Source organism: Nipponia nippon, unplaced genomic scaffold (assembly GCF_047370975.1).
Source record: "Nipponia nippon isolate SJK-2023a ecotype South Korea unplaced genomic scaffold, ASM4737097v1 scaffold_6, whole genome shotgun sequence".
In the NCBI taxonomy this organism is placed as follows: domain Eukaryota; kingdom Metazoa; phylum Chordata; class Aves; order Pelecaniformes; family Threskiornithidae; genus Nipponia; species Nipponia nippon.
The window spans coordinates 10,876,055-10,902,256 of record NW_028262380.1 but is presented as its reverse complement, the minus strand read 5'-3'; the positions used below and the strand labels follow the sequence as shown (position 1 = coordinate 10,902,256).

General features: G+C 44.2%; 1 protein-coding gene across 4 annotated transcripts in view; it reads right to left on the bottom strand.

The window, feature by feature from the left end:
* Nucleotides 1–25,525, bottom strand: part of MSANTD1 (Myb/SANT DNA binding domain containing 1) — a 46,605-nt gene extending 21,080 nt beyond the window's left edge. The window contains exons 1-3 of one of the 4 annotated variants that reach the window (XM_087737039.1): nucleotides 25,445–25,525; nucleotides 23,502–23,630; nucleotides 12,792–12,884 (exon numbers count right to left, since the gene is read on the bottom strand). In XM_087737039.1, coding sequence (XP_087593165.1) covers nucleotides 12,792–12,884; nucleotides 23,502–23,630; nucleotides 25,445–25,505 — 283 coding nt within the window. In that variant the 5' untranslated portion in view covers nucleotides 25,506–25,525. Of the gene's footprint in view, nucleotides 1–1,004; nucleotides 1,035–12,791; nucleotides 12,885–20,929; nucleotides 20,971–22,420; nucleotides 22,437–23,501; nucleotides 23,631–25,444 lie in introns of those variants that run through there. The other 3 variants (XM_087737040.1, XM_087737041.1, XM_087737044.1) reach the window with 3 other exon arrangements.
* Nucleotides 25,526–26,202: the final 677 nt, after the last annotated feature.

The following is a 26,202-nucleotide window of genomic DNA, read 5'->3' as shown; positions in this document are numbered from 1 at the left end:
GCCTTAGGACTGCAGCAGAAGCATTTCACCTGCTTTATGGGGAACCTAAAAGGATTATTCAATGAGTTAAAAAAAGGCTGCGAGATGCTTAGAACTGTGAATAAATTGCTTTGCTGTAAAACAAGCATTTGGAGCTGGTTTCTGTATAGGGCTAAATTCTGCCAGCAGTTATACCAGAGAAGCACCACTTATTAATCGTATTAAATATTGTGCAACACAAGCAGTGGGCCAAATTCTGCCCCCGCTCACCCTCCTGCAATCTGACAATAATCTTTCACAAAAGAGTGAGATGCAGGAACTGCAGCAATCCAAGCAGTACGAGCAGCTGAAGAGAAAGATGTTAATTTCCTACAGTCCCAATATAACCCTGTTATGTAAAATATAAATAAATAAACCACGGACCTTTATTATTATTATTTTCTGTTTCAGCATATAACAGCAATAAGGACCTCACTGCAGGGCCTTTCCTGAAGATTAATGACAGGCAGGGGTTAATGGCCTGAGGCTCACCCAGTCAGTCGTTAATCCCCAGGAAATGTTCTGTGCCTCAATCCTTAATGCTTAAGTATCCTATAAATTGTAAGTCTTCTCATAACCACATCCTTGATCTTAACAATAGTTTAAAAAATGCACAGCTTGGTTTGCATCCTGAGGATGGCAAAGAGAACACATAATGTTCCTAAAAGGTACACTAGTAAAATTTGTAGTATTGTTGTCTTCTTTCTATTTTATTTATTCTATTGTTTATCACAAAAGGCACAACGGCATACCATAGAATGGGGGGGGGGGGGGTCGGGGGGGACGGGAAATCACATATACTATACATAGGAACTTCCACTGCTCCAACCCTGAACATGTCTCTGTCAGAAATATACCTGCTGAGTCACTGGCTTCCTAAAAAAAAAAAAAAAAAAAAAAAAAAAGAGAGAGAAAAAAGAAAAAAAATCCCCTAGCTTCCAAACAACTACTTTTAACTACTGATGTGACAGCCTAGCAACTATTACCTTTAAAAATGTGTAAATAGCAGCATATGTTGTGGTGATGATCTTGCATGGTTTGTCTCTTGGGTGGCCAGCTGGGAGACATCACATGATCCGGGGACAGATGGTGGTCAGAAGAGGATCAGCTGGTGACACGTCCATTTTATTAATTTATTGTTTTATTTTGTTTTGAAATTCCCATCACTTAACCTTGGGTTCCATGCAGCTATGTTAATAAAACCATACCAGACTCGGCTGGCTGCAGGGGCTGGGGATCACCAGGACAAGTTTAAGGAAGCAATACAGCGTCCTAGAGAAAAACACCTCTGGTCTGCCTTGTTACGGTGCCGGGTCTGACTTGGGACCAATGCACGCTACCGCAAAGCCAAGCTTGCTTTTCAACCTTTAATCATCCATTAGGGGTTTGGTTTTCCCCTCCAGACTCTAATCCACCTAGGTTCTGAAAATGCTGATTAACACCACTGAAAGCTATAGCATGAAATATATACATTGTAAAAAACCCAAAGATGGTCTCTGCTTTAAAGGTTTTTTTTAATCTGGTTTCAAGCACGACAACCCATGGCAGTGTGGGAGAGAACCTGTCCAGCTGCAACAAGTTCTTTCTGCGATGGTCCGCAACTATTCCTTCCCCTTTTCATCCACATGTGCCTGGCATATGTGCGGCTGCTCCCTGAGCTCCGCGGCCTCTGCTGGGGCCGTGCCCAGCCCCGAACCCGGCATCCTGCAGAAGGGGGGAGGTTGTTTCCCTGTACAATTCACATCTCTCAACTTTTCTATACACTGTTTCCTATTAGAGTAATTGACAGATTGATATAGTGGTATAGTGCTATTTAACATCTGTTAAATAAAAGAAATGCTTTCTAATAATACCTCCATTATTCCCCTTCCCTCAGCACCAGAAGGGAATCTAAGTTTCCAGGACTCAAGTTTTATCCCCTCCTCTGAGAAAGTCGTTGATATCAATTATGGAGACTCCGCATACCTCCTCTGCCTCACTGAAGCACATGGGTCAAGTGGTTGATAAAGTGACTGTTTTCCTACACGGAGTTGAAAGCAAGGAAAGCTTTTTTACCCCCAAATAATCCCTGCAGTCCTCACCAGAGCCAGGGGAGGAAAAAAAACCACCTCTCCAGGCTGTGCCTCTCTCTGCTGATGTTCTGCAGATCTGCACAGTCCCTGGGAGTCGCTAACCCCTTGTCCCAGCCCCTGAGTTAGGAGGAACAGCTAAGACAGGACCAGCAAACCTTTGGGGGAAGAGCAGCCCTGCCACAGCAGGAGACCTGTCCCTCCCCAGGACCAGGGTGTCAGGAGGAGATATTGCATTAGCACTCAGCTGCCTCTTGCCCCTCTCAAGCTAGAGGCCAGACAAGATTTGTCATCTATATTAAGACTGGCTAGTCACCAAACCCAGAATAACTGCTGGCATGACAAGCTGTACCCCTGCCAGACCCAAGGCACTGATGCACCTGGCACTGACATCCCTCACACACTCCGCTCTGACGTCTCTGCTGATGGCAGAGTCCTCCAGCATCAGCCTCCTCCAGACTGAGGACCAGCCTGGCACCAGGTACCTCACAAACAACTGAAGCTGTTCCTGTTCTCCTCAATAGGGATGCTACTTCTCTTGGAAACCACTGTAATACATAATGATGTTTCCGAGGACACCTTTGTAGATGACCTCGCTGTAGGAGAAAGCTGTTCTCCTCCTCCACTCCCCTGCTCACCCCAGTCCCTCCTCTGACGGGCACTGCAATGACAATCTAGAAGATGCTCCTATGAACACCAGCCTCAGTGGGTCTGAGGACCTCACTCATGCCCTTCCATTCAATGCACACCTGCTCCTAAGAGCTCAGAAGAACATGAATTTAATGATCCTCTTGCAAATCTGTTCTTTATATCATCTGTCTAAACACCCTTCCTTTTTTTGCAATCATTATATATCAGCTTGAATAATAGCTCTCACAGCTGTTCCAACTTTCATGGTGATTGCTAAAGATAACAAACCCCAAACAGGGTAGAAGGGTTTCTAATTTGCAGACATGGATCTAATGAAGTTCGCCTATAGATGTTTCTGTCACAGAGTCCGGACGGCTCCATTAATCCTAACATAGTTGTTGACTATACTTCAAGTGATCTGTGCTAACCGACTGCGTATACAGCGTTCAGCTTTGCAAGTGGGGGCTAACACATGCCAAATAAAACTTCCTTTAGCCAAGTTTTAGGGAAAGGCATTTTCCCTTGCATTTGCAGGGAGAGAACGACTCTAGTCAGTCAATTACCAGAGCTCAACCCACAAACTGTAAGCCATTAAACTCTGATTACAGAAGAATGTGTCTGATCCTGCTGATGGGGATTGTGGTAGGAGAAGTCAAGCACCACCTCCTTGGCAAATCAGAATTTATTCCATTAGGATGCAAGACATTTCTGCAACTTCTCCTAAATGTGCTTCTGTTTCTGAAACCCAAATGGGCAGCTGCTGAGGTGCTGACACACAGGTCACTGCCTATTTGGGTTTCAGAAATGGAAGTACATTAGTTTTAGTTCAGGTAAGTCTTGAGACCGATTGATCTGGTCCCAGTTTTAGCACTACTGGCAGCAAACACCACTTCAGGCAACAACTCTGGGCAGTGACACTGGAAGGAGGAAGTCCCCACTGGAAGGCCATCAGAAGCATGCATCACCCCTCAAAGACACAGGTCCAGCTCTCTAAAACACATGGGTATTTCGGTAGAGCATCCTCTAACGTCTTGATTACATATAACTAAAAAACCAAAGCTGCTTGCACCCTTTTGTGTTTAGGGCAAGCTGTTGAAAGCAACGTTGTCCAAAGCACAGGCTTGTCCCTGCTCCTCGCAGTCCTCCAGTCTGGCCCACCAGGAGCGTAATACATGTGCGGGCAATAACAAATCTTGAAATTGGATGGTGGCTGCAGAGCACATGTTCATCCTCCGGTTATGTCAGTGCAGGCACACCTTGGTAACTCTGTTTAAAAGGGTGTAAAAGTATGTATGTGTCTGTTTAAAAACAAAGCATTTGGGTTTTGCATTGCAGTAGGATACTATGTTTTAAGTTCAAAAACAGCTGTCTGCACATGTTGGGAGGCTGTCTCCTGCCCCACATTTTGCCGTCCACTGGGCTAAAATGCCCACTTTCTAAAGTCTTACTAAAAATGATGGTTTTAGTGTCTCTGATCACCGCACACTGCAATCTGCAAAGAGAGATAAATATGAGAGAAGCAATACTCTTTCACTGCTTCTGAAAAGCTTGGCCAGAGGAGACAGACTTCTTTTCAACTCCATTAAACCAACAGGTCCATGGCAGCGAAGCTGTTGTGCTCAGGAGAGTGCTGGAAACCAGGAGCTCACCCTAAGGTCTGCAAGGGGCTTCCCTACAACGGAGCTGGGCTTGGGAACTCTGATAAGGTCCATGCAGCCTTTGGTCTGCCGGTCGCCTTGGGTGATGGAGTCGCATGGGTTTGTAAAGGCTCAGAAAACCATAAGGGTTGTGAGCACGGAGCCATCGGGTCAGTGCTGTAAAACTGCACACGAACCACAGCTCATGCTGTCCTAATACCTGTGAGGGAAGTTTAACAGAGAAACAGTACCACACCATTTGTAAGGGAAGCAAAAAGCTATCTAAAATGCAGGAGGGTCCTATTACAAAGACAAAAAGAAAGTTATTCAGGCTGAGGAAGTATAGTAGGTGTCTCACAGTACATAAAAGAAGGACAGTCCCTTTCGTCAGAAGGTCTGCAACCTAAGTGGGACATGCCACAAGGGAAACAAACAGGACAGACCACAGGGACAAGTGACAGCAATGTATTACTGAGTAAAGGCCATCGCATGGTTGAATAGCTTTTATGTACGTCTAAAATAAATAATACCTGCAAAGAAGTCTGACAACAGAAATGGGTGCTCTGGAGGAAGCTGGCTGAGGGGAAGGCATCCTGGCTGACACGGGGCAGAGAAGATTTTGATATGTCAATTCTTGGAACAAAAAGAACAAGAAAAATGAACATTTCCACACAAATGCCCTGCCATGAGGCTATCTGTGTGGCAGGTTTCCCTGATGGCAGAGTGGGGCACCGGCCAGCCCAGGAGGATGGTGACCTGAGAAGATGCAGGTGAGCTGGAGGAAGCTGGAGAGGTTCTTGATTTTATTTTGCTAGACCACATCCTGCTTGAATTTCACTGTAATCAGAACATTTCCCAAAAGCATTTTGATCTTGCTGAACTGGCAGATTCTGACCAAAAATATCTCCTTTGCCTATTTTAGTAGTAACCATGGAAGCCAGCTTTGCACAGACATTCAGTTGGAGAGAGAAGGATGGCGAGAGACAGCGAGGTGAACACAGACAAGCTGGGAAATGGGGCTTCAGCAGTTTTCATGGTCAGACCGGGAAGCATTAGCACAGACAAGGGGGAGAACTGGAATTATGTGGGGCTTTAGAAGGAGGAGCTCAGGGACTGCAGGGAACCCAAGGAATTCACTCCTTGGAGAAACCAGGTATAGACTGGTATGGTGGTAGTAATTAGATTAAAAAGGACAGTACTAAGAATTTTTTACTTACTTTGTATTTTTTTAAGTTTAGCAGAAACACAAACACTCATGCTACAGACCCTAGTTTAGCACATGAGGGGAAAAACATCCCTTCTGTCCAGAAGTTACAAATAACCACTCCCAAACCATCTGGCACTTTAAATATATGGAGGCAGGATGCCAGACTAGATGGACTTTCAGTCACACATGTTCCTAAATTTTCAGGTGTACAGGGAGAGACAGGCAATATTCTTAAAAATTTAGTTATATAGTATAGAGAGCAAAGACATCAGTTCTTTACGTGTTGTACTCCTCGTTCAATTTATAGCAAACAGATAATTTCTGAGATTTGCTTCCTCCTAAAAAATCATTTGCAGGTCCATTAGCATACGGAACAACCTTGCAGTACGTAGTATCAGACATACTCCTTTTCTGGACTAACGGGGGTTAGTCAATAAGTCCTCCTGCCCATATTCGGGTTTTAGCACATTTTAGCAAGCTACGTGCTGGAAAGCGTCTAGTTCATTAAAAACTGCTCCTAAAATGCTATGCAAATATTTCTCTTTCAGAAGTAAATTCCTCTGAGAACCTGTTCTAAACAGTTCACTTTAGACGTAGACCATGATTGAATCCAGTTTGGATTTGAGACGTATCACAAAAGAAGAAAAATAATCCCTGTTACGCAGAAGTCTGCCTTGTGCGGAGCGACGTTCCCACGACTCACCAGGGCAGAAGAAAAAACACCGTGTCACGAAAAACCAGATGACGGCAGCTGGTTTGACCGTGGTGGTGTTGTGGCTGCATGCAGCATCGTTTCTGCCCCAGGAAGAATTAATGCTGCTGGTGTCATCCCTTGCTAACAGCCGCATAAAAGGTAGCAATATTTAAATAAATGCTTGAAGGAGGTTATTGATTCATTGATCCATTAGCGAAAAGCCATCTCTCGGATTCAAACAGATGAGAGCGAGCCAAGCGCAGGGAGCTTGGCGCTGGCACAGGACTCCAGCTAAGCAAGTTTTTGCACCATTGTGGTAGCAAGCATTAGAGATATGTTGAATAAATGGGTTCTAGCTTGCTGTGCGTCCAGAAAGGAGAGCAGTTTGGGCCCTTTTCCAGCAACCTCAGAGAAACTGCAGTGCAAGTCTTTGGCAATTCCCTGCCAGAAGCCCAGCCTCGCCGCTTGGAGCTTGCTACTAGCTTGGCAGCCTGCTGCATCCACCTAGCAGCTGTTTGCATCCCCACGCTGCTTCTCCCTGACTCCCTGCCAAGGGACACGGAGGAGACGGGAAATGGATGTGGGGAGGCTCTGGTCCCTTGCCGTACCATGCCCTCCGCCCGCAGCCGCGCTCCAGGCAAGCCCAGCAGTTACCCCAAGGCAGCCGGGGTAACACCTTGCACCCGTGCATCTCAGTGGGGGATGGCAGTGGGATTAGGTCCCGCTGTTCTGCAGTTTAATCAGCCACAGGTTTTGAAAATAAAAAGTATTAAAGATCAAAGATGCCTGCCAAGTCGAGAAAGGCAGGAGCTTCTCCGACTCTCCTTCTGCACTTCTGCTTGGAGACTCCAGACTACCCACAACCACAGGCTTTTCCCTTTGCAAGGTTTCACTCGGCTCTCCAGCCCCGCAGAGGAAAATTTACAAGATTTAAAAAAAAAAAAAAAAAAAAAAAATTCAGATAAAATATTTAGGGCACAGGAGATTTTCATATCGGTTCATAAAAGATTTAAATACTAAAACGTAAATGGTGTTTTGGGTATTATTGCGAGGCAGCCTCAGGAATGGAAATTCAAGAAAAGTGTTTCAACCTATAAAGTTCAGACGATACTCGTAAAAGACTGCCTGATCTGAGAGCTTCCAAAAAGATAAGTAAAACCAAATTCACGAGCACTGCTGCGACAGCCAAAGAGCTTACCTGTTTAAGTAGTGGCTAATGGAAGTTGAGACGGTACAAGGGGTAGCTGCCATTTCTGGGACAGGCTGCCAGCGATGTCAGCCATCCCACAGCATCTCCCTCTCCTTGAATGGGAAACACATACGGCTTTCAAGGGACCAAACTGGAAGCATCACACAGCAGGTTGCAGTTGGTCCTGACTTTATTCCCAATGCTGTGCTCAAAGTGTTTCAGGGGTGTTTAGTACCCTGTCAGAGAGCTACATGAAAAAACTGCTATTCCCAATGAAAACATATGGGGTTTCCAGTAGAAGCACGTGTTTCCATGTCGTCCCACAGAGATTGTGCAGCCATATGGCCTGTGAAGTCCTGCACTGTCTGTTTCCAAATGCTTCCCCTGAAAGGATGACTTCTGCCTTTGTGCAGACGATCTATGCAAGTAGCAAGCTACTGGGACACTGAGTTGCAGCTCCAGGACAAACACAGTACTGGGAACTTAAGCGTTAGCTCTCACATCTCGTGATAGGCAGGAGGATGACCCGTCTCAGCGTAGGAAGGTTTATTGTGATATGCATATAACGTTGCCCCTTTTAACACAAAGTGGTTTGGCAGTACGTGGGGTTTTATGATTCCTCTTGGTTTACAGCATGCACAGTCTTGCTCCCTGGACATCCCAGGGACAGCCAGGAGGGGTCATCTCCCACTCCCACATCCAAACGTGCCCCTCCGCCCGGCCTGCTGCCCACGCGTGCCGCATCTCCTCTCACTGCCTTCACCGTAAGCCTGTACCACAATTGCTTTTATGCTCCTCATTGACTGCTGGCTTTTTCCAGCTGTTTTTTCTCCTGTCCGTGGCTCTCTGCTGTTTATCAGACACAGCTCTGCTCCAACCCCTCTCCAGCCACCAGAGTTCAGTTTATGTTCCAGCCTGAGTGTGCTCCTCCAATCTGGGCATTAGCTTCTATTGTTTCGGCTATCACTAAACCAAGGAGTGTCTATTTGCTCCTCTCTTGGCCTCAGTGAAATGCTGCCAGCAAACCCATCAGCCTACAGATCAAAGAAACATTTTCTAGCTGTCGCATACAGGAACATTCTGGCCAGCCTGAGGAAGTCTGTCTGCCTCCTTTCGTAAGTTCTCCTGAAGTAATGCAACCCACAAACCACTTCTGGATGCAAAACTTTTCCACGTCCAACACCAGCTGTCCAATACCACCAGTGATTTTAAAATCCTCCCTGGTGCTTTTCATTCAACATGGCATTCCGTGTTGTAAACCAGATGATGTGTCCCAAGTGTAGGTCTGTGCAGGGAAAAGCAGTATGATTTGCTTGCCTATTAATACTCACCACAACGTGGGCATTCAGAGAATATCTCAAGTTGGAAGGGACCCATAAGGATCATCAAGTCCAACTCCCTGCTCCTCACAGGGCTACCTAAACCATATGACTAAGAGCATTGTCCAGATGCTCCTTGAACTCTGACAGGCTTGGTGCTGTGACCACTTTCCTAGGGAGCTTGTTCAGTGACTGACTGCCCTCCCAGTGAAGAAGCTTTTCCAAACATCCAATCTGAACTTCCCCTGACGCAGATTTGGAGGCAAGCAAAGCTAATGCTAGCAAAAGGAGTGACAGAGTACCTGCCACCATCTATTTCTCTGCTGAGTAGATCATGCAAGTGCAATCAACAAGATTAGTTTAAATTATGGATTAAGCGGACTCAGTTTGCCTGCAGCAGATTAGCGAGCACTCAAACGACTCTTTTTTGGCAGCAAAGCTGCTTCCAATAGGTGAGCAAAAATTATTCTGAATAGTAACAAAACCGAAGAGCTACAGATCTGATTTTCAGTACAGCAGAGCCTACCTATTTCCAGCCAAGCTCCACAGGGGGCTGGGCATACCCAGCATAAACAAGCAACCTAACCCAGATGTCCGAGGGGGGATTTGGACAGAAAACGTATGGAACCCAAAACCACACAGATGCAGGAGACTTCCAGCATGAAGATGCAAGTACAGACAAGCTGTCTGACGGGAGTCCGTGGCAGATGTGAATGGCACTAGGGAATTCTTCTTTTATTTCATCCCTAAACATTCAATTGACAGATTTCTGCATAGCCAGAAGGTGCACTTTTGGATCCCCGTGTTCTAAGCAAATCTTCAATTGCTCAGAAGGTTGGGATTTTTTGGTTATATAAAACAGCTTTAATGACTGTAGGACCAGGGACCTTCTAAACAAAGCAACAAGGAACCACCATCTGATTGCAGAGAAACAAGACTAAACAATTTACAAAAAACCAAGCCAGTTCACAACACAGTATCTCATTCTCTTTAATAAAACCGGCCAGTGTTTTTCATTTGCTGTGCAAACAGAAAGCAATAGTGCGTTTCCCAAGGGAAGCACTCTTGTGCAACTGTTTACCAGAGGCAATCGGCCAACTCCAAAGGACTTAGGAAGTCACTGCTCTTCTCCCCGCACCTCACTTACCTTACTGTAAAGGGGTATTGTAAAAACTACTTGGACTGGCCTTAGCTCCTGTTTTGCTGTGGATTTAAAAAGAGCTCAGCCACCTGATCCACAAACCCTCCCAGCCAAGGGCAGAACAAGGACAACTGCTTCTCATCAGCATCTCACTAGCCATATAAATGAAAATATTCTTCTCTGCTAATATACTGTAGCCGTAACCCAACAGTGATGGCTTGCATGCTTGAACATACTGTTTGCACTGACTCTTCCCCGACGCTGTCTTTAATGCCCTGCAGCAATATCCCAGTGGCTGAAGCCACTCAAGCAGACCACAAATGCATCACAGGCAGCAGTCTAAAATATTCGATCCTAATGCCATGGTTTTCTCCCTTTGCAACATCTTTCCTCTCTGCACACTATGCTTCATGACAACTGGACAGGCAGATTATATTAAAGCTCATGCATACCTTTTCAAATGATTTCTCATCAAGTCTCAGCAGGAACTAATTGAAGATTAAACTAATCATTCCTTGAGGCCTCTTACAGAGTGTTTTATCACTTTTTGCGAATACATTATGGAGAACCTCGGTGAAGTGCTGATCTAGCAGGACCACTGAACACACAAGCTGGAGTGGCTGGACAACCCAACACCCATCTGAGAAGTGAGGACTTGGGACATCCCTAATAAATGGGACAAGACAAACCCTTATACATTTCTTCTGGCTGTAAAAACCAGTCTAGCAAAACCACAATAGTAAACATTTTCCAAAATATCATCTGGCCTTTCTGAAAACAAAGGAGCAAGTCTGACAAGAGCTGTTTGACATTACATGAAATATTCCTGTCAGACTCTCTGATCTTCTCTGCCTCCTAAAATCTGGAGAATACCACGACGCCCAGCCAAAACCCAGCTACCGTAACTCGTGTTGATCCCTGCTTTAACCTGCGTCCACAATAACCAAATCCTTTCATCGACCGATCTGCAGTTCCATCCCCGACCTCTGATCTGCACAGCGCCTCTCTGGGTATTGTACATGGCTATCAGATAACGACAACTGACATCCAGACCTCCACCAGCCTCCGGGTAAAAGCCATAATGCTGGGTCATGGCAGACCCCAGACAAAAAAAAAATTAACGTGCTTTTTCTGCAGTGCCTTGCAGGGTTAAGGAGTCATTTAACCAGAGATGAAAGCTGAAAGAAAGGTCCAAAAATGTTTTGAAGCAACAGAAAATATCCTCTGGAATGTCAGAACCAGATGCTTCACTCAGTAATAAAATCCATGGTCCCAAAAGCAGGATCAGATATATTCTTACTAGTGTTTGCTTTGACAGAAATACATGTTTTCAGGCTTCTTCTGCTGTAAAGGCAGAAGAGAATCCTGAGCACTGATCACCACAACTATTGGGAATATTTTGGGAGTATTTTATACATCTCAGTACTGTAAAAGTTGTAGAAACATTATTGTGCTCTATTCTACTCTGCCTCCGTATATAGTTATCATCTTACAAACAAGAACTCTTTCAAGGCAGGTATGACATGCAAGTTCCCGTCTAAGCATTTAAAATATCACCGGTGGTGTGAGTTATCAGTCAAATTTTCTGGAATCACTCTAACTTAAAATAATTTAGATGCTTCCCACTACTTTCAACATGCTACAATGGGATAGCAAGAGCAACTTTGTTTTAGATTATTAACATGATATGATTGCAGTGCACTCAGAAGTGGTCAAAAATCAACTCTCTCTTTCAGTCCCAAGTGCTCAATTCTGTATGAAACCACAGTAAAACAGTAAGTAAATCTTGTGAAGGAGGTGTTTGTTTACATTTGACTGTGCTAATTATTTTCAGAGAGCCAACATGTGTGCTGTTGCCTATCTTATTTATACACACACACACATATATATACATACACACACACACGCTTTTTATATTTTTTATATATATATACACACACATGCGCATGCATTATTTTATCTGGGTGATTTCTAATAGCAACTATTCCAATTTAAGTCTTGGAAGAGGAGAGGAAGGGACAGCTGAAGGGAGACCAGGCCGCTGCCTCACAGCAGAGGCCAGGGAAGCCTCACTACGTGCAGAACCTCAGGACATGGAAGAGCATCATATTTTCCCTCCAAAAATTCAGAAATGCATTGCATGTCCCTACAGACTCCGCACTGTCTCAGGACAAATCCAAGACTGCTAAAAATCAAAAGCACGGTTGGATGCCACAAGTTGTTTTTCTGTATGCTGTAGTTTTACATAAGAATCACCAAAAAGAGAAATTATTTTGTCTTTCTTTAAGCAATAGTCTCATCAGAAAATTCTGCATGTAAAAGCTTGGGGAGATAATAAGACCGACTGCCAGTCCAATATGGGATTGTAAGAAGGCACGTCCACCATGAGACACAAAAAGTTGTTGGGACTCTCAAAACTGTGAGGAAATGTTAAAAGTCAACAAATTTTAAAATACACCCCTCCCAGGCTACTAGCTAATATCTCTGAAATGGTCCAGTCACACAGCAACCTCAGAGCCAGTGCATCAGGAGAAAGCAAACGGGTTCAGCGACAAAGTACTGATCAGTTAAGCCCTATAAAAACCCAAGTCAGCAATCACCACAGAAAGCAGGTATTATAACAGGGACTCCTCTATCCACAAGGTACAAACCTGTGAAGCGACTCCTTACAAGGGACTGAAACAGTGACCAACTTGGCCTCCTCTGGCTGAAGAGAAGACAACGCAGCAACCTCTCCACACTCAGAAACTGCAGCCCTGAAACACTCGGGCCCGTTCCCTTGCCCTGCTTTTGAGAGGTGGAGCAGAAGGGAGGCACAGGCTCAACACACAAGCCCGCGTTTTTATAGCTTTGGGGGTTTTATGGTGTGGAAGAAAATGTTTGGTACCTGCTGTCCTAGGAACAGAAGATCCTCCATGAGCCTTGAAGTCAACGCAGGAGTCCTCACAGCAGACCACCGACCCGGAGCAGAACTTCGTGTCTGGGGGAGAGAGAGTTTGGCAGAACAACGCATCGTGTGGGGAGGGGAGCGAGGAAACATTTCAGAGCAATTGAGGAGGAAGGTCAGCCGTGCTTAGCCCAGGTTATCTTTTAAAGGTTTAGGTGAGGTGGGTTTAGTTTACTTTAGTTTGCAAACTCTAGCCTTTTAAATAGCACGGGCAAATACATTCCCCGTGCTATATAGTCCCATCATAAATGACTTGAATTGGCCCGTAAGCCTTCAGCCTCCTCATTCCTGTGTGCTGAAAGCTATTCACTTTAAGCCAAAAGAATATGACAAACATCCTCATCCACACTTCCTACCACTGCCAGCAAAAGGTGTCTGTTTAAAAGACATCCCAGCCTCACCCAGGCCACCAGCAGACGCAATTTTTCCCTACTTTTTTCTCATCTGCCAAACTCTTCCATTACTGAGTTAATGTTCAATGCTCAGTGTGCCGTCCTTCAGAGGATCGCAAAGCTTTTTTAAAACATGGTGGGTCCTGAAGGTATTGTTATCTCTATTTCACACAAGGAGAAGCCAGACATAGCAAGAGAAAAAAAATTTCAAAAGCTTCTAAATGACTGTGAAACTGAAGTAATTTTCAAAAGAGAATTGGACACTCCAGAGCTGAAGTCAACCTCGCATGTCCTTCAGTCACATCTCAAAATGAAACATGCTTTCAATTCACTGAAGGCAAGGTCCTCAAAGCCACAGAGGTACCTAAAGAGTATCGTAACGGGAAACAATTTCCAGGCATAAGACGCAGAGCTAAATTAGCCGTAACTTCTCTGCTCCTCCAAGAAAATAACCGATTAGGTGCCTAACAGTCCACAGGAACACATTTTTTTCACCAAAAGAAGGTATTTGGGTACCTCAAGTTTTTCTTCCTCCGTGCTGTGATCCCGCCATTTTGGCTGAGCTGAACCTCTTAGCACTAACACCCGTGAAAGCCCACTCGAGACTGGGAAGCTGCGAGCACGGCTAATGCTCCTCAGCGTGGCTCTGGCGTCAGTACGAGGGAGCAGCCGCTCCGACTTTCATTTAAAGACGTGGCTGGAGGAAGAGGGTGTGGTTGGGGTGGCACGAAAATAGCACCCGCCGCCAGGGCAAGGTGGTTGCAACCTCTCCCAATGGAGAGTGCTGGGTTTGGACTCTGCCTCCAGGGCCGGTTTTGATTTTTATCCAGTGATGTTTTCATGCAAAGCGTGTAGTAAGCAGCCTTGGGAAAGCCGCCAGATACCTGCTCCCCACCTCCCTTCAGGGGAGGTCCCAACCGGTAGGCCACAGTCAGGCTCCCACTTGCTTCTCCTCTCCGGCTCTGCAAATCCTTCTCCGCACCATGGCACAACTTCAATAGGAAGGGCTGAGAGGTTGCCTACAGCCTGGGAAGGGACAGGTGGATTTGAATATCCCTTGGGAGAAGGAGGACCCAAACCCAAGCTCGACCACTTCTGAGACAAGTATTATAACCATTAAGTTATTATATGAAAACCACCACACCAATCATTTGTATCTTAAACAGCAAGCGCAAGGCTGTGAGCCGAGGCGTTGGCAACAGGGGCAGGTTTGACTCCCCGGGCCAGGTTTGGAGCTTGCAGTGTGGGAGCCGCTCACGGAATGCAGCATGAGAGCTGGCAGGGGGATGGGAAAAGAGTACCAGATATCCGTGCAGAGAACTCATGGGACAAGTATCGGGGAGGGAACAAGATCCTGCAAAGAAGCCCTCTTGAAATCACCGGAGATACATCAGTTCCCACCATTCGAAGTCCTAACCTATTACTTTAGGGTTAAAACGTCAAACTAAAAATCTCTTTTATCACCAAAGTGCTTTTACCTTGAATTTTTAAGTGTTTGTTTAAGCTGGGCTCCTTGACTGTTAAACAGGTCATAAAACTCTCTGTAGACCAATAGGCTATAGAAAGTTTCTATAGTTTTACTAACTATTGTCTCTCTAGTCTAGCTTCCTGCACCTTCTTCATCCTCAAACTAAAAGAGTTTAGCTGCAAAAATTTAACTAAAGGGGTTTCTTAAAGGAATTTTTAAAGTCGCTGTTGGCCAATGTGTTTTTATCACAAACCAACTCAATAAAGTAAGTAATAGCTAACTCTATGTTTAATTGTTAGAAAAGAGTATGTTTCTAATTAAAGAGCAAGTCTATACATGTATTTTTAAATCCTGTGAGCCTGATTGTCTTCAATTTTGTTGTTTCTTTCAATTCTTTAAATATGTATTTGAAAGAAGTGGAAGGACAAGTAGCACTATTTGGAAGTTGCAAATAAATCTTTTGAGAAAATAAGTACGTTTTAATCTCACTGAAATATACTAACCATAAAAATAGGAGCTATGCAGTAGAAAAGGGATACTTTTTGACAAAACAAGAGGTATTTAGAGGAGGTATCCCTCTAAATAGGGATAGATGAGTAGGCTGAGTAAATGGAAAATATTTGCAATTCATTTTAGACATTTGTCAAGATAATTTTGTAGGTAGGTGCGTGCAAGAACTGCAGAATTTGTTTCAGGCCCATTCAGAAATAAAGTCTGACTCAAATTTTTGATTTAGATTTCAGACTCATCTCAGCGACATAGTCATTAGTTTATCCAGCAGCATTAAAAGTGAACAGCAAGTGCCCCTAAACCTCCTCCCACAAAATAAGAAAGTTACAGCTAAATTTCTGCATCATTCCATGTCGGTGATTTTTAGTCAGAATTTCCCACTTACCTTAACAAGGTGATAATTTAAAAATCTCTGCCAAGGAATACAACCTCCTCTCTGGACTCCCACAGCTCTGAAGACACCTGCTGGTGGAATTCGATATCCTCTATCCAGAGCATCAGCAAGTGTTTGGGAGACTCGTGTTAAGAAAAAGTACACAGTTGTACAGAGATTAAATTCCTTGGAGGTTTTTTATTTATTTATTTTAAGAAAAAAAGAAGAGAGGATCCTACATTTGTATAAGTCTGAGCATAAGAACACAAACAGAGCTTATGGTCTTCCCAGCCAAGCACCTGTTGGCTGTAGAAGAAACACCACGCAGTTGTGTCTCCACTGACTTGCGATGGCCATTTTTTCAGTATTTACAATGGTGTGGGAGCATTACAAAGTTTAACATTGCTTTTGTCGTTTGGAGAACAATGCTGGCCAATCCTGCTTGCACTGTCATTATTTATTTGTTTAATTAAAGATCCAAAAATTAATTATACCACATGCCAATACACAGTGTAGTCCTACCAGTTTTAGTTTTAGAATCTAGCTCAGTTTTCGACATGAATGACACTGCTGAACAGGGGGGAAAAGGTGGAATGAACAAGAGCAGGACAGCTATCTACTGCAATGTAAGCAGAGCTGAACAAGCTTAATGCATTCAAGTCGGAGACCAGACAATTCTCTGGCAGCATTTAAGAAATACATGAAAAAAAATGTATGCCATGGTGCCAGCAGCAGTAGAGGACTGAACGTGGTGACCGCAGGGGCCCTTTCCCAGCCCATGTGTAAGTTCTGTTGGCACAGATACCGTTCTGTGTGTATTACCATTATGGCAGCTTTTCTGCGTACCATTGCAACTTCTACTGTATTCAGGACACAGTTATTGCACTGTGCAATACGTGGGCATATTGTGGATTTACACACAATTTTTTTTTTTTTTTTAATCTATTTTAAGTTGCCTGTAAAGTCTTTAACATCCTATTTATCTTCTTGAGCACCACTAAGGATTGAGCTGATATTTTCCAAGAACTATTCAAAATGACACCAAGATATTTTTCCTAAATGGTTACATCTCTGTGGATGCATAGATATGGTTCTTTTCCCTGATGCATTACTTTGCAGTTGTCTAGACTGGGTGAGAAAATGGAGAAAAATATTCACAGCCAGTTTTAATTTTGATTACTTTGAAAATTTCTTATATGTAAAGTTTGTCATCTCTCCTTTTTTCCTAAAACGTTAGTAGATAATTTAACAGTAGAGAAAGCAACAGAGACTCCTGTAGCCTGGTGACTTTCCTGCAATAGGAAAACTGATGATTCAGTTCCTACCCTCTGTGTTATTACCTTTGACTAATTAGAGCCATAACCAGTTCAAAACTACAGGACTGCTTTCCCTTTTATTTGTTGAGAATTTAGGGGGTTTGATGACCATTAGTAAGGGGCCTTGGAAGTCCAGCTATACCTTATTAACTGAATCACCTCTACTCATGGGCTGCTGGGCTTCAGATCACACAGATTTGTAACAGCTTCCTTCTACAAAAGCCATTTTGACAGTTACCCAATATATCATATTTACTCTATGAATTCAGGTCTTCATTTTAGTTTCCATAAATTTGCCCAAGGAAGGCTAGATTTATCAGTATACATAGCCCTTTAAACAGCAATTACGTTCGCCACCTTCACTTACCACAGCAATTACTTAATTCATATCAAACAAAACCATTAATTCAACAACTCCACATTTGGGACTCTTAGGTGGCTACCATGGCTACCACCTATTTTTATCAATAGCATTATGCATTTTATCCAATTGTTCTAAACCTGTTCTGCTGACACTTCAATTTAAAACAGCTCTTTACACTCTTTCAGATACCAAAATGCTCCAGAAAAGAAAGCTCCCTGAGATCCTTTATAAGGAACCGCAAAGCAAAGATTTATTTAGCCTTTCTGTAACAGCCCTATGTACTTTGAGTGTTCTTATTACACTGCAATCGCCTATCAAGCCTGCTGATGGACAGGCTTCCTACTCCTCATGTGTTTGAAGGGGTTTTCTCATTGTTTCTGTGAGTTTAGCAAGTTGTTCCTCAAAATTGATTTTACCTGCCTTGTTTAACTTGCCTTATTTAACTTGAATGTATGCTCTTTTCTATTTTCTCAGTTCAAACATGACCTCCACTTTCTGAAAGATGTCTTTTTACTTCTAACACATCTCTGCTCTTCCATTGAACAATACCAGCTTTTCAGAGAGTTCTGCTCAAGCCTTTTGATAGAAGAGCCATACACACTTCCTTGAGCTCGTATTATAACGTCTTCTCAACAGCTGCATGTTCTCTGCAAGTATCTTACTCTTTTTGCTGTGTCTTTGAATGACAAAATTGTAAGAATCGTTCTTATATTTATGTATTCCACCTCTTAAGAGATTTTTTTTTTTTTTTTTTTTTTGCACAGGGACAAGAAGATTGAGTTTGTCCTGGACCTTGCACATTGCTCTGGGTTGAAACCAGTGTTGTCTTTTTCCTATTACATTAAGTTGTTTCACATCCATACGTTGCTTTCCCTGGTGTCTCTCATATCAAGGTCTTTCTCCTTCTTTTCTGATCCTATATTTAGCGTCATTGGTATTTCTCCATTTAGTTCTGCAGAGAAAGGCCCGTTCTGCCCTTGTACTTCACCGAATACTCTCTCGATAACAAGCGTCTCAAACAAATACAAGTCTCTCTTCCAAATGAAATTGCTCCATTTGCCAAGACAAGAGCAGCCCATATTTCCAAAACAGAGTCCTCTGATTTTCTCAGCCAGCATGTTGATAAGGGGAATTTTCCAGACAGTTTCAGGACCGTGTTTCAGTCATCACTGTGCAATAATACTAATTACAAACACAGTCAACACCACTATCAATGCTGCCACCTCCACATCTCCCTCTGATAAGAAATGTATTCCCCTAGCCTTATTCTTTCTTTGTTTCCCACAAGAGCACTCAAGTTCCCTGGAAGGGCAGTTTCTTCACACCTCCAGCACAGTTTGGATGACAAGGCAAAGAAGATCAGCTTCTGTAATGTTTTCTAAAAAGCACTGTAAGGAGGATCACTGACACAGATGACTGATTTTCATCCAGGAGATTCTAGCATTGTTCCACTACCTCATGCACTTATTAGGATTTCATTTCCTTCTGGAGCCTCAAGGGAAATTTCATAATCAGCACACCTGGTATGTGTAGTATAAATAATTAGGGGGATGCCCTCTCTAACAATTTATGCAGAAAGGCTGTTCTGCTGTAAGAAATGGCCTCGATTGTAGTCTTATTAGAAGAAAGAATTAGGGTTATGAGATCCCCTCCATTTTCAGATTCAAAAAACCTCATGAACATTTACTGAACCAGATGGAGTCAAGGCTCTACCTGATCTCTAGAGGAACCTACTCAATCAGTATGTTTGTGAGTTTTTTCACCATTATTCTTTCTATGCTGTCAGCATAGATGGTGCTTTATCACCATTTTTCCGTCCCAGAATATAATTTATTGCTTGCCTTAACAAAAAGATCATGACACCAATTTAGCTTACAGTCACATCAAGAAAAATACCTTATGTGACAAATTTAGCAATAAGCCAGCACTATATAAACTGGTTTGACAACAAAAATACTCAGGGTAAACCATGTTAAAGAGGACAGAGATCATGAGAAGCCCTCCATACTTAGCTTTATCTATTCAGCAGTTTGCAAGGGCAGAATAATTGTTACAGCCCAAGCTCCGATCTTGGGAGGTTTTCCCCCCAGACAGTCCTCACAAACTGGACCTTTTAAGAAGAAGGAAATATATTATTATCACGAATGGATAAAATAATCAACACCCCCCGTGCATTGCAGGACATGCAGATTCATGGCCGATGGCTCACACTAACATGTTGGTAGCACCCGCACAATTTTGATCTGAAAGGGTTATTTTGGGGTTTGGTCCCCGTCCCCCCCCCCAAGCCAAAGTCCCTCAGTAGCTGGACTTTCACTCAAGTGCTTTGTGTCTTTCTCTGTTTTACCATCAGAACCCTTTGTTCTGAATTCTTCTTTCTGCTACCTTCGATTAATTCCCTGCCTTAATCTGTATTTAATGCTTACACTACAGATCCCTCACTTTAAATCTTTTTTTTTTTTCTTTCCCCAAACCCAAACTCAAGTTTTACTTTAAAGCTTCTAAAAAAGTTTTATCATTTGAGTGTGCTTCACTTTATGCTACCATCTGTAACTGAAGTACAGCACATTAAATGACATATTTGTGATTTGGAATCCAGTTCTGCAGATAAAAGGTTAAACAGTTCATTTAAATATGCCTCTTTGATATGTAACTGAAATAGATTAAAACACTGAGATTTGCTCACCATCATTACTCCTGTTTTCCAACTCATTAATTGGATATAGGTAGTCAAATCCAGAAAATCAGCTTCTCATCAAGGACTGTGTTCTAAATTCTGAACTTTTTAAAGCTAAAAAATGCTAATGAATAATTTATGACTAAAAGATTAAATCTGGTATGAACAAAACCAGACATATATGCAACATTGTGTAAACCTACTCCCACCTTTCAATTTGCCCAGTTACCTTAGGTCCATCTAAGTGCTTACGCATTTTTCTAAAGCAATCGGTTTTTAAAAATCTATGACTAATTACATCTATTGCTATTAGTGTGAGCAGGCCACATGCAAATTCCAGTTTTCAATGGGTTATGAACCAAAACGTATTCATCACCGGAATTTCTCCCTTTCTAAAAGCCTGACGCTCCAGTTGGATCTGACTGGGCACCTCCCTACATCCATATGTTGCTTTAAGGGGATTCTGCTCCGGTGCATGGCTCCTCTAGAACCAGAGCCTTCAGTCGCAGCATGAGAAAGCACTGCAGGATTATAGTAGTTTTCCCAAGACAAATAAAAACGACTCATCTTTATCTTCTAAGTTTGTATTGGTAACATCAAGACCTTACCCCTCAATTTAGAAAAAGAGAAGCAGGTATCAACGTAGAGGATCCAGGTATTCCATGACAAAATTCAGTATTCTGTTTCAGTGCTGCCCTCTTCTTATCCTACCCAGAGCAGCGGGGTGCATGAGATCTGATTAATTAAACCGATTTCAGAACCCTCAGCAAAAAGTGGGTTTCAGTTTAGAAAGTGGTAGCAGGAGGACTCTGGGCATGTCTGGAGTGAAAAGTCCACTAGTAAAGCTCACAAGCAGAGCAATATTTTTCCCCTCTTTGAGAAGTAAACGTGTGATTTGAAAGTCTGCACAGAATGGATTACTTCCATGGGACGAGCACTTGACAGCTTAAGGTATTTTGTGAAACTTGGAAGACTTACCTTTCTCCATCTGCATCCTTCGTTCTGCTCTAGCGGAAACTCGCACAACCGTGCGCCCTGCTGCGCTGAATCCATCAGCCTGTCCTACACAGCCACAGCTGCTGGAGCCCACTAATACTGTGTGTGCTCTGAGTACTCCCACGCTGTAGGGACTAAGGGGTTAATCCAACTGGCAGGCATACATTAAACTGTGCTAAGAGCATTCCACAGAAATACCATCCTGAGCTAGCAGCCCAGAAGGAATAGCTAACCTGACACATGCTCTGTCCGGGCAACAGACAAATACACTTGCTTTTTAAACTCAGCATCAATAGGGCACTTTGCGGGGCACTCATGAACGCTTGGAAACCCACGGGCATAGAAAATCAGCCGTTGTATGAACGGCTGCATGAAAAAAAACCAAAACTGGAAAGCAATTCGTGCAGCATTAGCTGTGAGAGTTGTACTTTGCTTTAAGCAGACTCACTTCAAGATTGTATCACCTGTCTAAAAGGCAAAATATTTCCTCGTTTATTTTAAAAGTTGCAGCTCTGCCCCCCCCCTTGCATAAACGTGCCGTACAGACACACACTTACAGAGGAATAAAGAACCTGCAGTTGTAAGTATCCCAGATATTGATCTCTATCAGGTTATATAAGGCAGCAGTTTTAGCAGTCTCTCAGGAGTTTGCTGTAAAAGCAATTGGAACTGCAATTAACAACAGCACATCTTAGGATAGGGAAAGACTTCTAACTAGAAGCTAATTAGGAGGGCAAACACTGAAGCTTGTTAGCTGAGATGCTAATGAGAATTATACTTGAGTGGCAGCAGACTAGCTATTCAGAGTTAATTAGAAACCTCAGCTGATAGTATATTGCTCTTAAGAGCTTTCAAAACAAACAACTGGAAAAACTGTCCTGCAGCTAAGGATCCAGCATGCCATGTTGGGTAATTCATGGGCACAGGGAACAGCCAGAAAATTACACTCAGGCTTGAAAGTAATTTAACAGCATGTGAAAAAGGTAGAGAGGGGTTGTTTAGGAGGTGCATGCCCTCCTGGATTTTCTGCAACAGTTCTGTTCACCAGTGGCAAGGCGGATGCTGCATTATACGCTGCCATTTACGCTGCCCGGCGAGAACAGCGGCCAGTTGCACAAGAGCGAGCTGGAGGGCTGCCGCACGCCCCAGGCATCCGCACCAGTCTTGTGCGGGAGCGGGACAAGGACCTGGGCTGGTTCAACAGCCCCTGACAGCCCTCCTATCCCCCCCGCCAGCCTCTCCCATCCCAGCCCTCAGCCGGGGAAAGCTGCTGGTGTCAGCTGTACCAGGGCGAAGCAGCAGGCGTGTGCAAGTTGCTCTCACCATGCCTCTGCCTTCCCGGGGCACAGGAGGGTTTTACTCTCTCCCCCTCCTTGTGCAGTGAGGAGGCAATGAGTAAATCGAGGCGCTTCGAGGGGAAAATCTGTTAAACGTAACATTGCCGCAACGGGGATCGTGAAGTTGTGGCCTTACCTGGGCTGAGTTGCATGGCTGATTCCTGCTCTGAGCAGAGCCAGGGAGGCAAAGCAGAGGGGCTGCGTGTTTAAATGTTTCCTCTGTGCCTGATTGGAAGCGCAAGAGCCAGTCAGGGGCAGGGGAGAGGCTGCTAAACTCAAAGTAGGTTGCTTGTTTCAGGAAAAGATTGGATACTGGAGAACCTGCAGACTGGTTTGCAGCACATTTGAACGCACGAAAAACGTGTCACAGGGGAGAGAAACACTCCCGAAGAATCAAGGGGATTTTCAGTTTTGCCAAGGCCCTGTTTGCATTAAAACTTGCAGTGATTTAAGCAAAACCTGGTTTTAATTCTATTTATTGAAACCAATTGCAAACCCATGTGGCTACTCTTAAATAGATTCAGCTTTCCAAAAGAAAAACCGATGCAATGCAGATTTCAATTAAGGCACATAGAAGAGCACCCACAAACAGTTTTACACCAGTGTAATTAAATAGATTTCAAAGTTTAACTTTAGCTAAACAAACGTGACTTTTAAGGCAGATGTGACCTAGCAGTCACTGGCTGATGGCATGTGAGAGGACGGGGAACTCTGCGTGCTGAAACCTCCCTGCAAGAGTCCTGGGAGTGAACATGTGTAAATACACCCTTCGCACAAGCTTTTCAGTATCTGCAGTGGAAAGCATGTGAAAGTACAAAGAATTAAGAGCAGACACTAACACTGGCAACTATCATCCATAAATCCATCCATTTCTTAAAGCAAAAAAAAAAAAAAAAAAAAAATCCCAGTGCGTAAGCAATATTCTGAAGAGACAAATTTACTTCACTAAAGCTTTGAGAACCATCGTTTTCACCTGATGTTTTTGAAGCAAGAGCCCCGGATTGTGGTTATTCAGGTTTAACAGGACTCGTAAATGCTGACTGAAGCTAGAGGCAAAATTCCCCAAACACCAAAGTGATGTAGTTCTGGGCTCGACCACGCAGCACCTCGCTGGAGAATCGTCCCCGCCACGCGGCTCGGCTCAGCAGAGGGCAGTCCACTGGTGACCAGGACGTGACTGAGAGTTTGACAAAGCCGTTTCACAAATCCAGACTCACCTGTGGCTGGTGCCTGCGATCCCCGAGCTGGCTGGAAGCACCGGCTGGGGGTCCCCTCGCTCAGCAGCTTGCACAGCCGCTCTGCGCTCAGTGCAAAGTGTAATAAGCCGCTTGGCAACTCAAACCAGGCTAAATAAAAGAAACAGAAAAGATTGAAATGCAAACAACTTGTATTAGTGCTGCAGGGAAGATTTACTAGTGGGGAACTAAGGGTATAGATAGCAATACCTCTCAGACAGTCTTAGCAAACTGCTGTCAAGCTGGCGCAAGTCCTAGACGCAATCTAGCCAGCACAGCAGAGAGATGAAAGGCAGCTCCCTTCCTCTCTTTCTCAGGGCTTATTCCCTCCACCCCCCCATCGCTTAGTACTTCTGGTAGATTTTCCCCATGTCAAAGAGTTTCATGGAAGTAACCTTCCCAGAGCTGCAGCCTCAGCTGGAAGCGAACCGGGGCAAGGCTCTAGGTGTTTCCAGGGTTTGTGCTGCTGACAGCAAGCAGGTACAGCCATAGGCGCAGGGGGGCAGAGCTCAGATTTGGCCATAGACACATTTGTGGCTGTCCTCCCTCTGTGACCATCCCAGTGGCTGGAGTGGAAGGCTGTGGGATGCTGGTATCAGACACAGCATCATCTGCAGGATATGGTATCTCCAAGGAGTGTCGGACAGTAACTCCAGTACCTGAGTTGACAATGAAAAGTATGTACCTGTACTTAAAAGGTCAGTTTAGCTAAGACTGAGCCTTTCTCACAGTTAGCAGGCCATGTTGTTTCTTCTTTGCTTGAGTTTATTGATGCTTAGCTTGCTTCGCACCAGTGATAGCGCCTTTACTGATAGCAGAGGACCACAGCAGTGCCTGCCCTTTCAGTGCTGCAACTGGATGAAGGTACCTCTGACCCCAAAGCCTTATCAGCCTGGGCACAGTCAGCCCTAAAGCCGGGCTCAGAAGGCACCCACCCGTGCTGCTAGGGGCTGCGGTCATCCGTCTCCAGTGCCACTTGAGCCTTTCTATCTACCTCTGCATGCTGGCTCATCATAGGCAATCAGTCTATAAGGGAACACAAGGGTCACCCCTTTCTGTGGAACAAAGGGTACCTGAAGATGCTCACTAAACTTGGCTTTCACAGATTACCTTCGGCCTTTGGTTTCTGAACTTTCCTCAAACTCTTCTTCAGTTTCTCAAGCTCTTTATCAGGACTAATACCTCATCTGCAATAAACATACTTGGACAGCAGAGCTCTGCAGCTGGCATGGCACAAGTTAAGCTAGAGAAGCAATTCCCAACATAGCTCGGCATGCCAGTTTCTCTGTCCCTTCTGTCTCCCAGACAGGGATTTTGGTGAGGCAGTGTGGTGAGCACCTTTAACATGCTGTGCTGACACCCACTGTATTGTATTTATTTTGGGGGGGGGGGGGGGGGAATCAAAGATGTTGGACTAAAACTATCACTGGCTCATGCCAACACATATGTAGGCATGAGCCAATGGCAGTGTACATATAGGAATGCCTATAGCGATAATCCAATCGTAGTGAGGCCTTTTAGGTATATATTTATCATCAGAAACTCTTCTGGTTTGAACCACAGATTGAAGCACTGCATTTGCCCCGCCGTGCCCAGGACATACTCCCTCAGCTCTGAGCACTTCGCTTCCCAGCACAGGGAGTCTTCTGACCGCGTCTTTCAGCCTCTGGGGAAACTATAGCAAAACTGGGTTCTCTGAATACTTTCTGTTGCCTTGCTGAGCAATCTCCTTTCTCCCCAGACATCCCCAAACACAGCAATTGTTTTGCTCCCATTGATTCAGGAGGGCGATATACAGTCTGTTAACGTCCTAGCAAGCATATGCTACAAACGGTAGCTTTCCCCATTTGTTATGTGTTCTTGGTTCCCATCTTCCCTCTGCAGGGATAAATGTACAACTCTAACCCTGAATTTCATCTGTTTACCTTCTCCTGACTGTGAACCTCTTTCAGCATTGCTAGCTTCACACTGGCTTGCACACAGCATCCAACTCCACAAGAGCCCAATTTTCCTTTCAGGCTGATGATCTCCTGCTGCAGCGGCATCGGCTCGCCCTGCGAAGGAGTCCTCCGCACCGGCCCTCCTCTCCCGGCCCACGCTGCACACCTGCAGCAAAACGACACAATCTGTTGCAGATTTTACCTCTTTTTCTCCCCCCAGAACTAGGCTGCTGCTTAGCTTGCATTGCAGCTCCCTGGGGATCAGCGTTTTAGCTCTGCAGGACATACTACCCCAGGTCTCCATCTTGTAATGGTTTTAATTTTTTATCACACTCAGAGCACTGCCTGCTGTCTCTTCTCTTAAGTTTTCATAGGCATTGGGGAATTTCCTTTGCTTGGCAAATATTCGCGGGATTATCAAGGATTATTTCTGGGTTTTCTAATAATGGGGCTTCCAGTAATGCCTCTGAATTTACTTTTTTTTTTTTTCCTAATTCATAGTCTGATCTCTCACAACCAACATAATGCTCCGAAATTGCAGCACTGCACCTTTAATCTTAGATCACTCACCAGTCCTCTTTTTCTTCAGGGAAGAATAGAGAAGAAAAAAAAAAAAAGGTAGCATCAGGAGCAGAACTCTCTTCTTTGTTGAAGCCTTTGGCCTTGGGTCAAGAAGGCGTTTCACGGGAAAGCCCTGGAGAACTTGCATAAAACCCCATTCTCTGCTGATACCTTCACCTCTG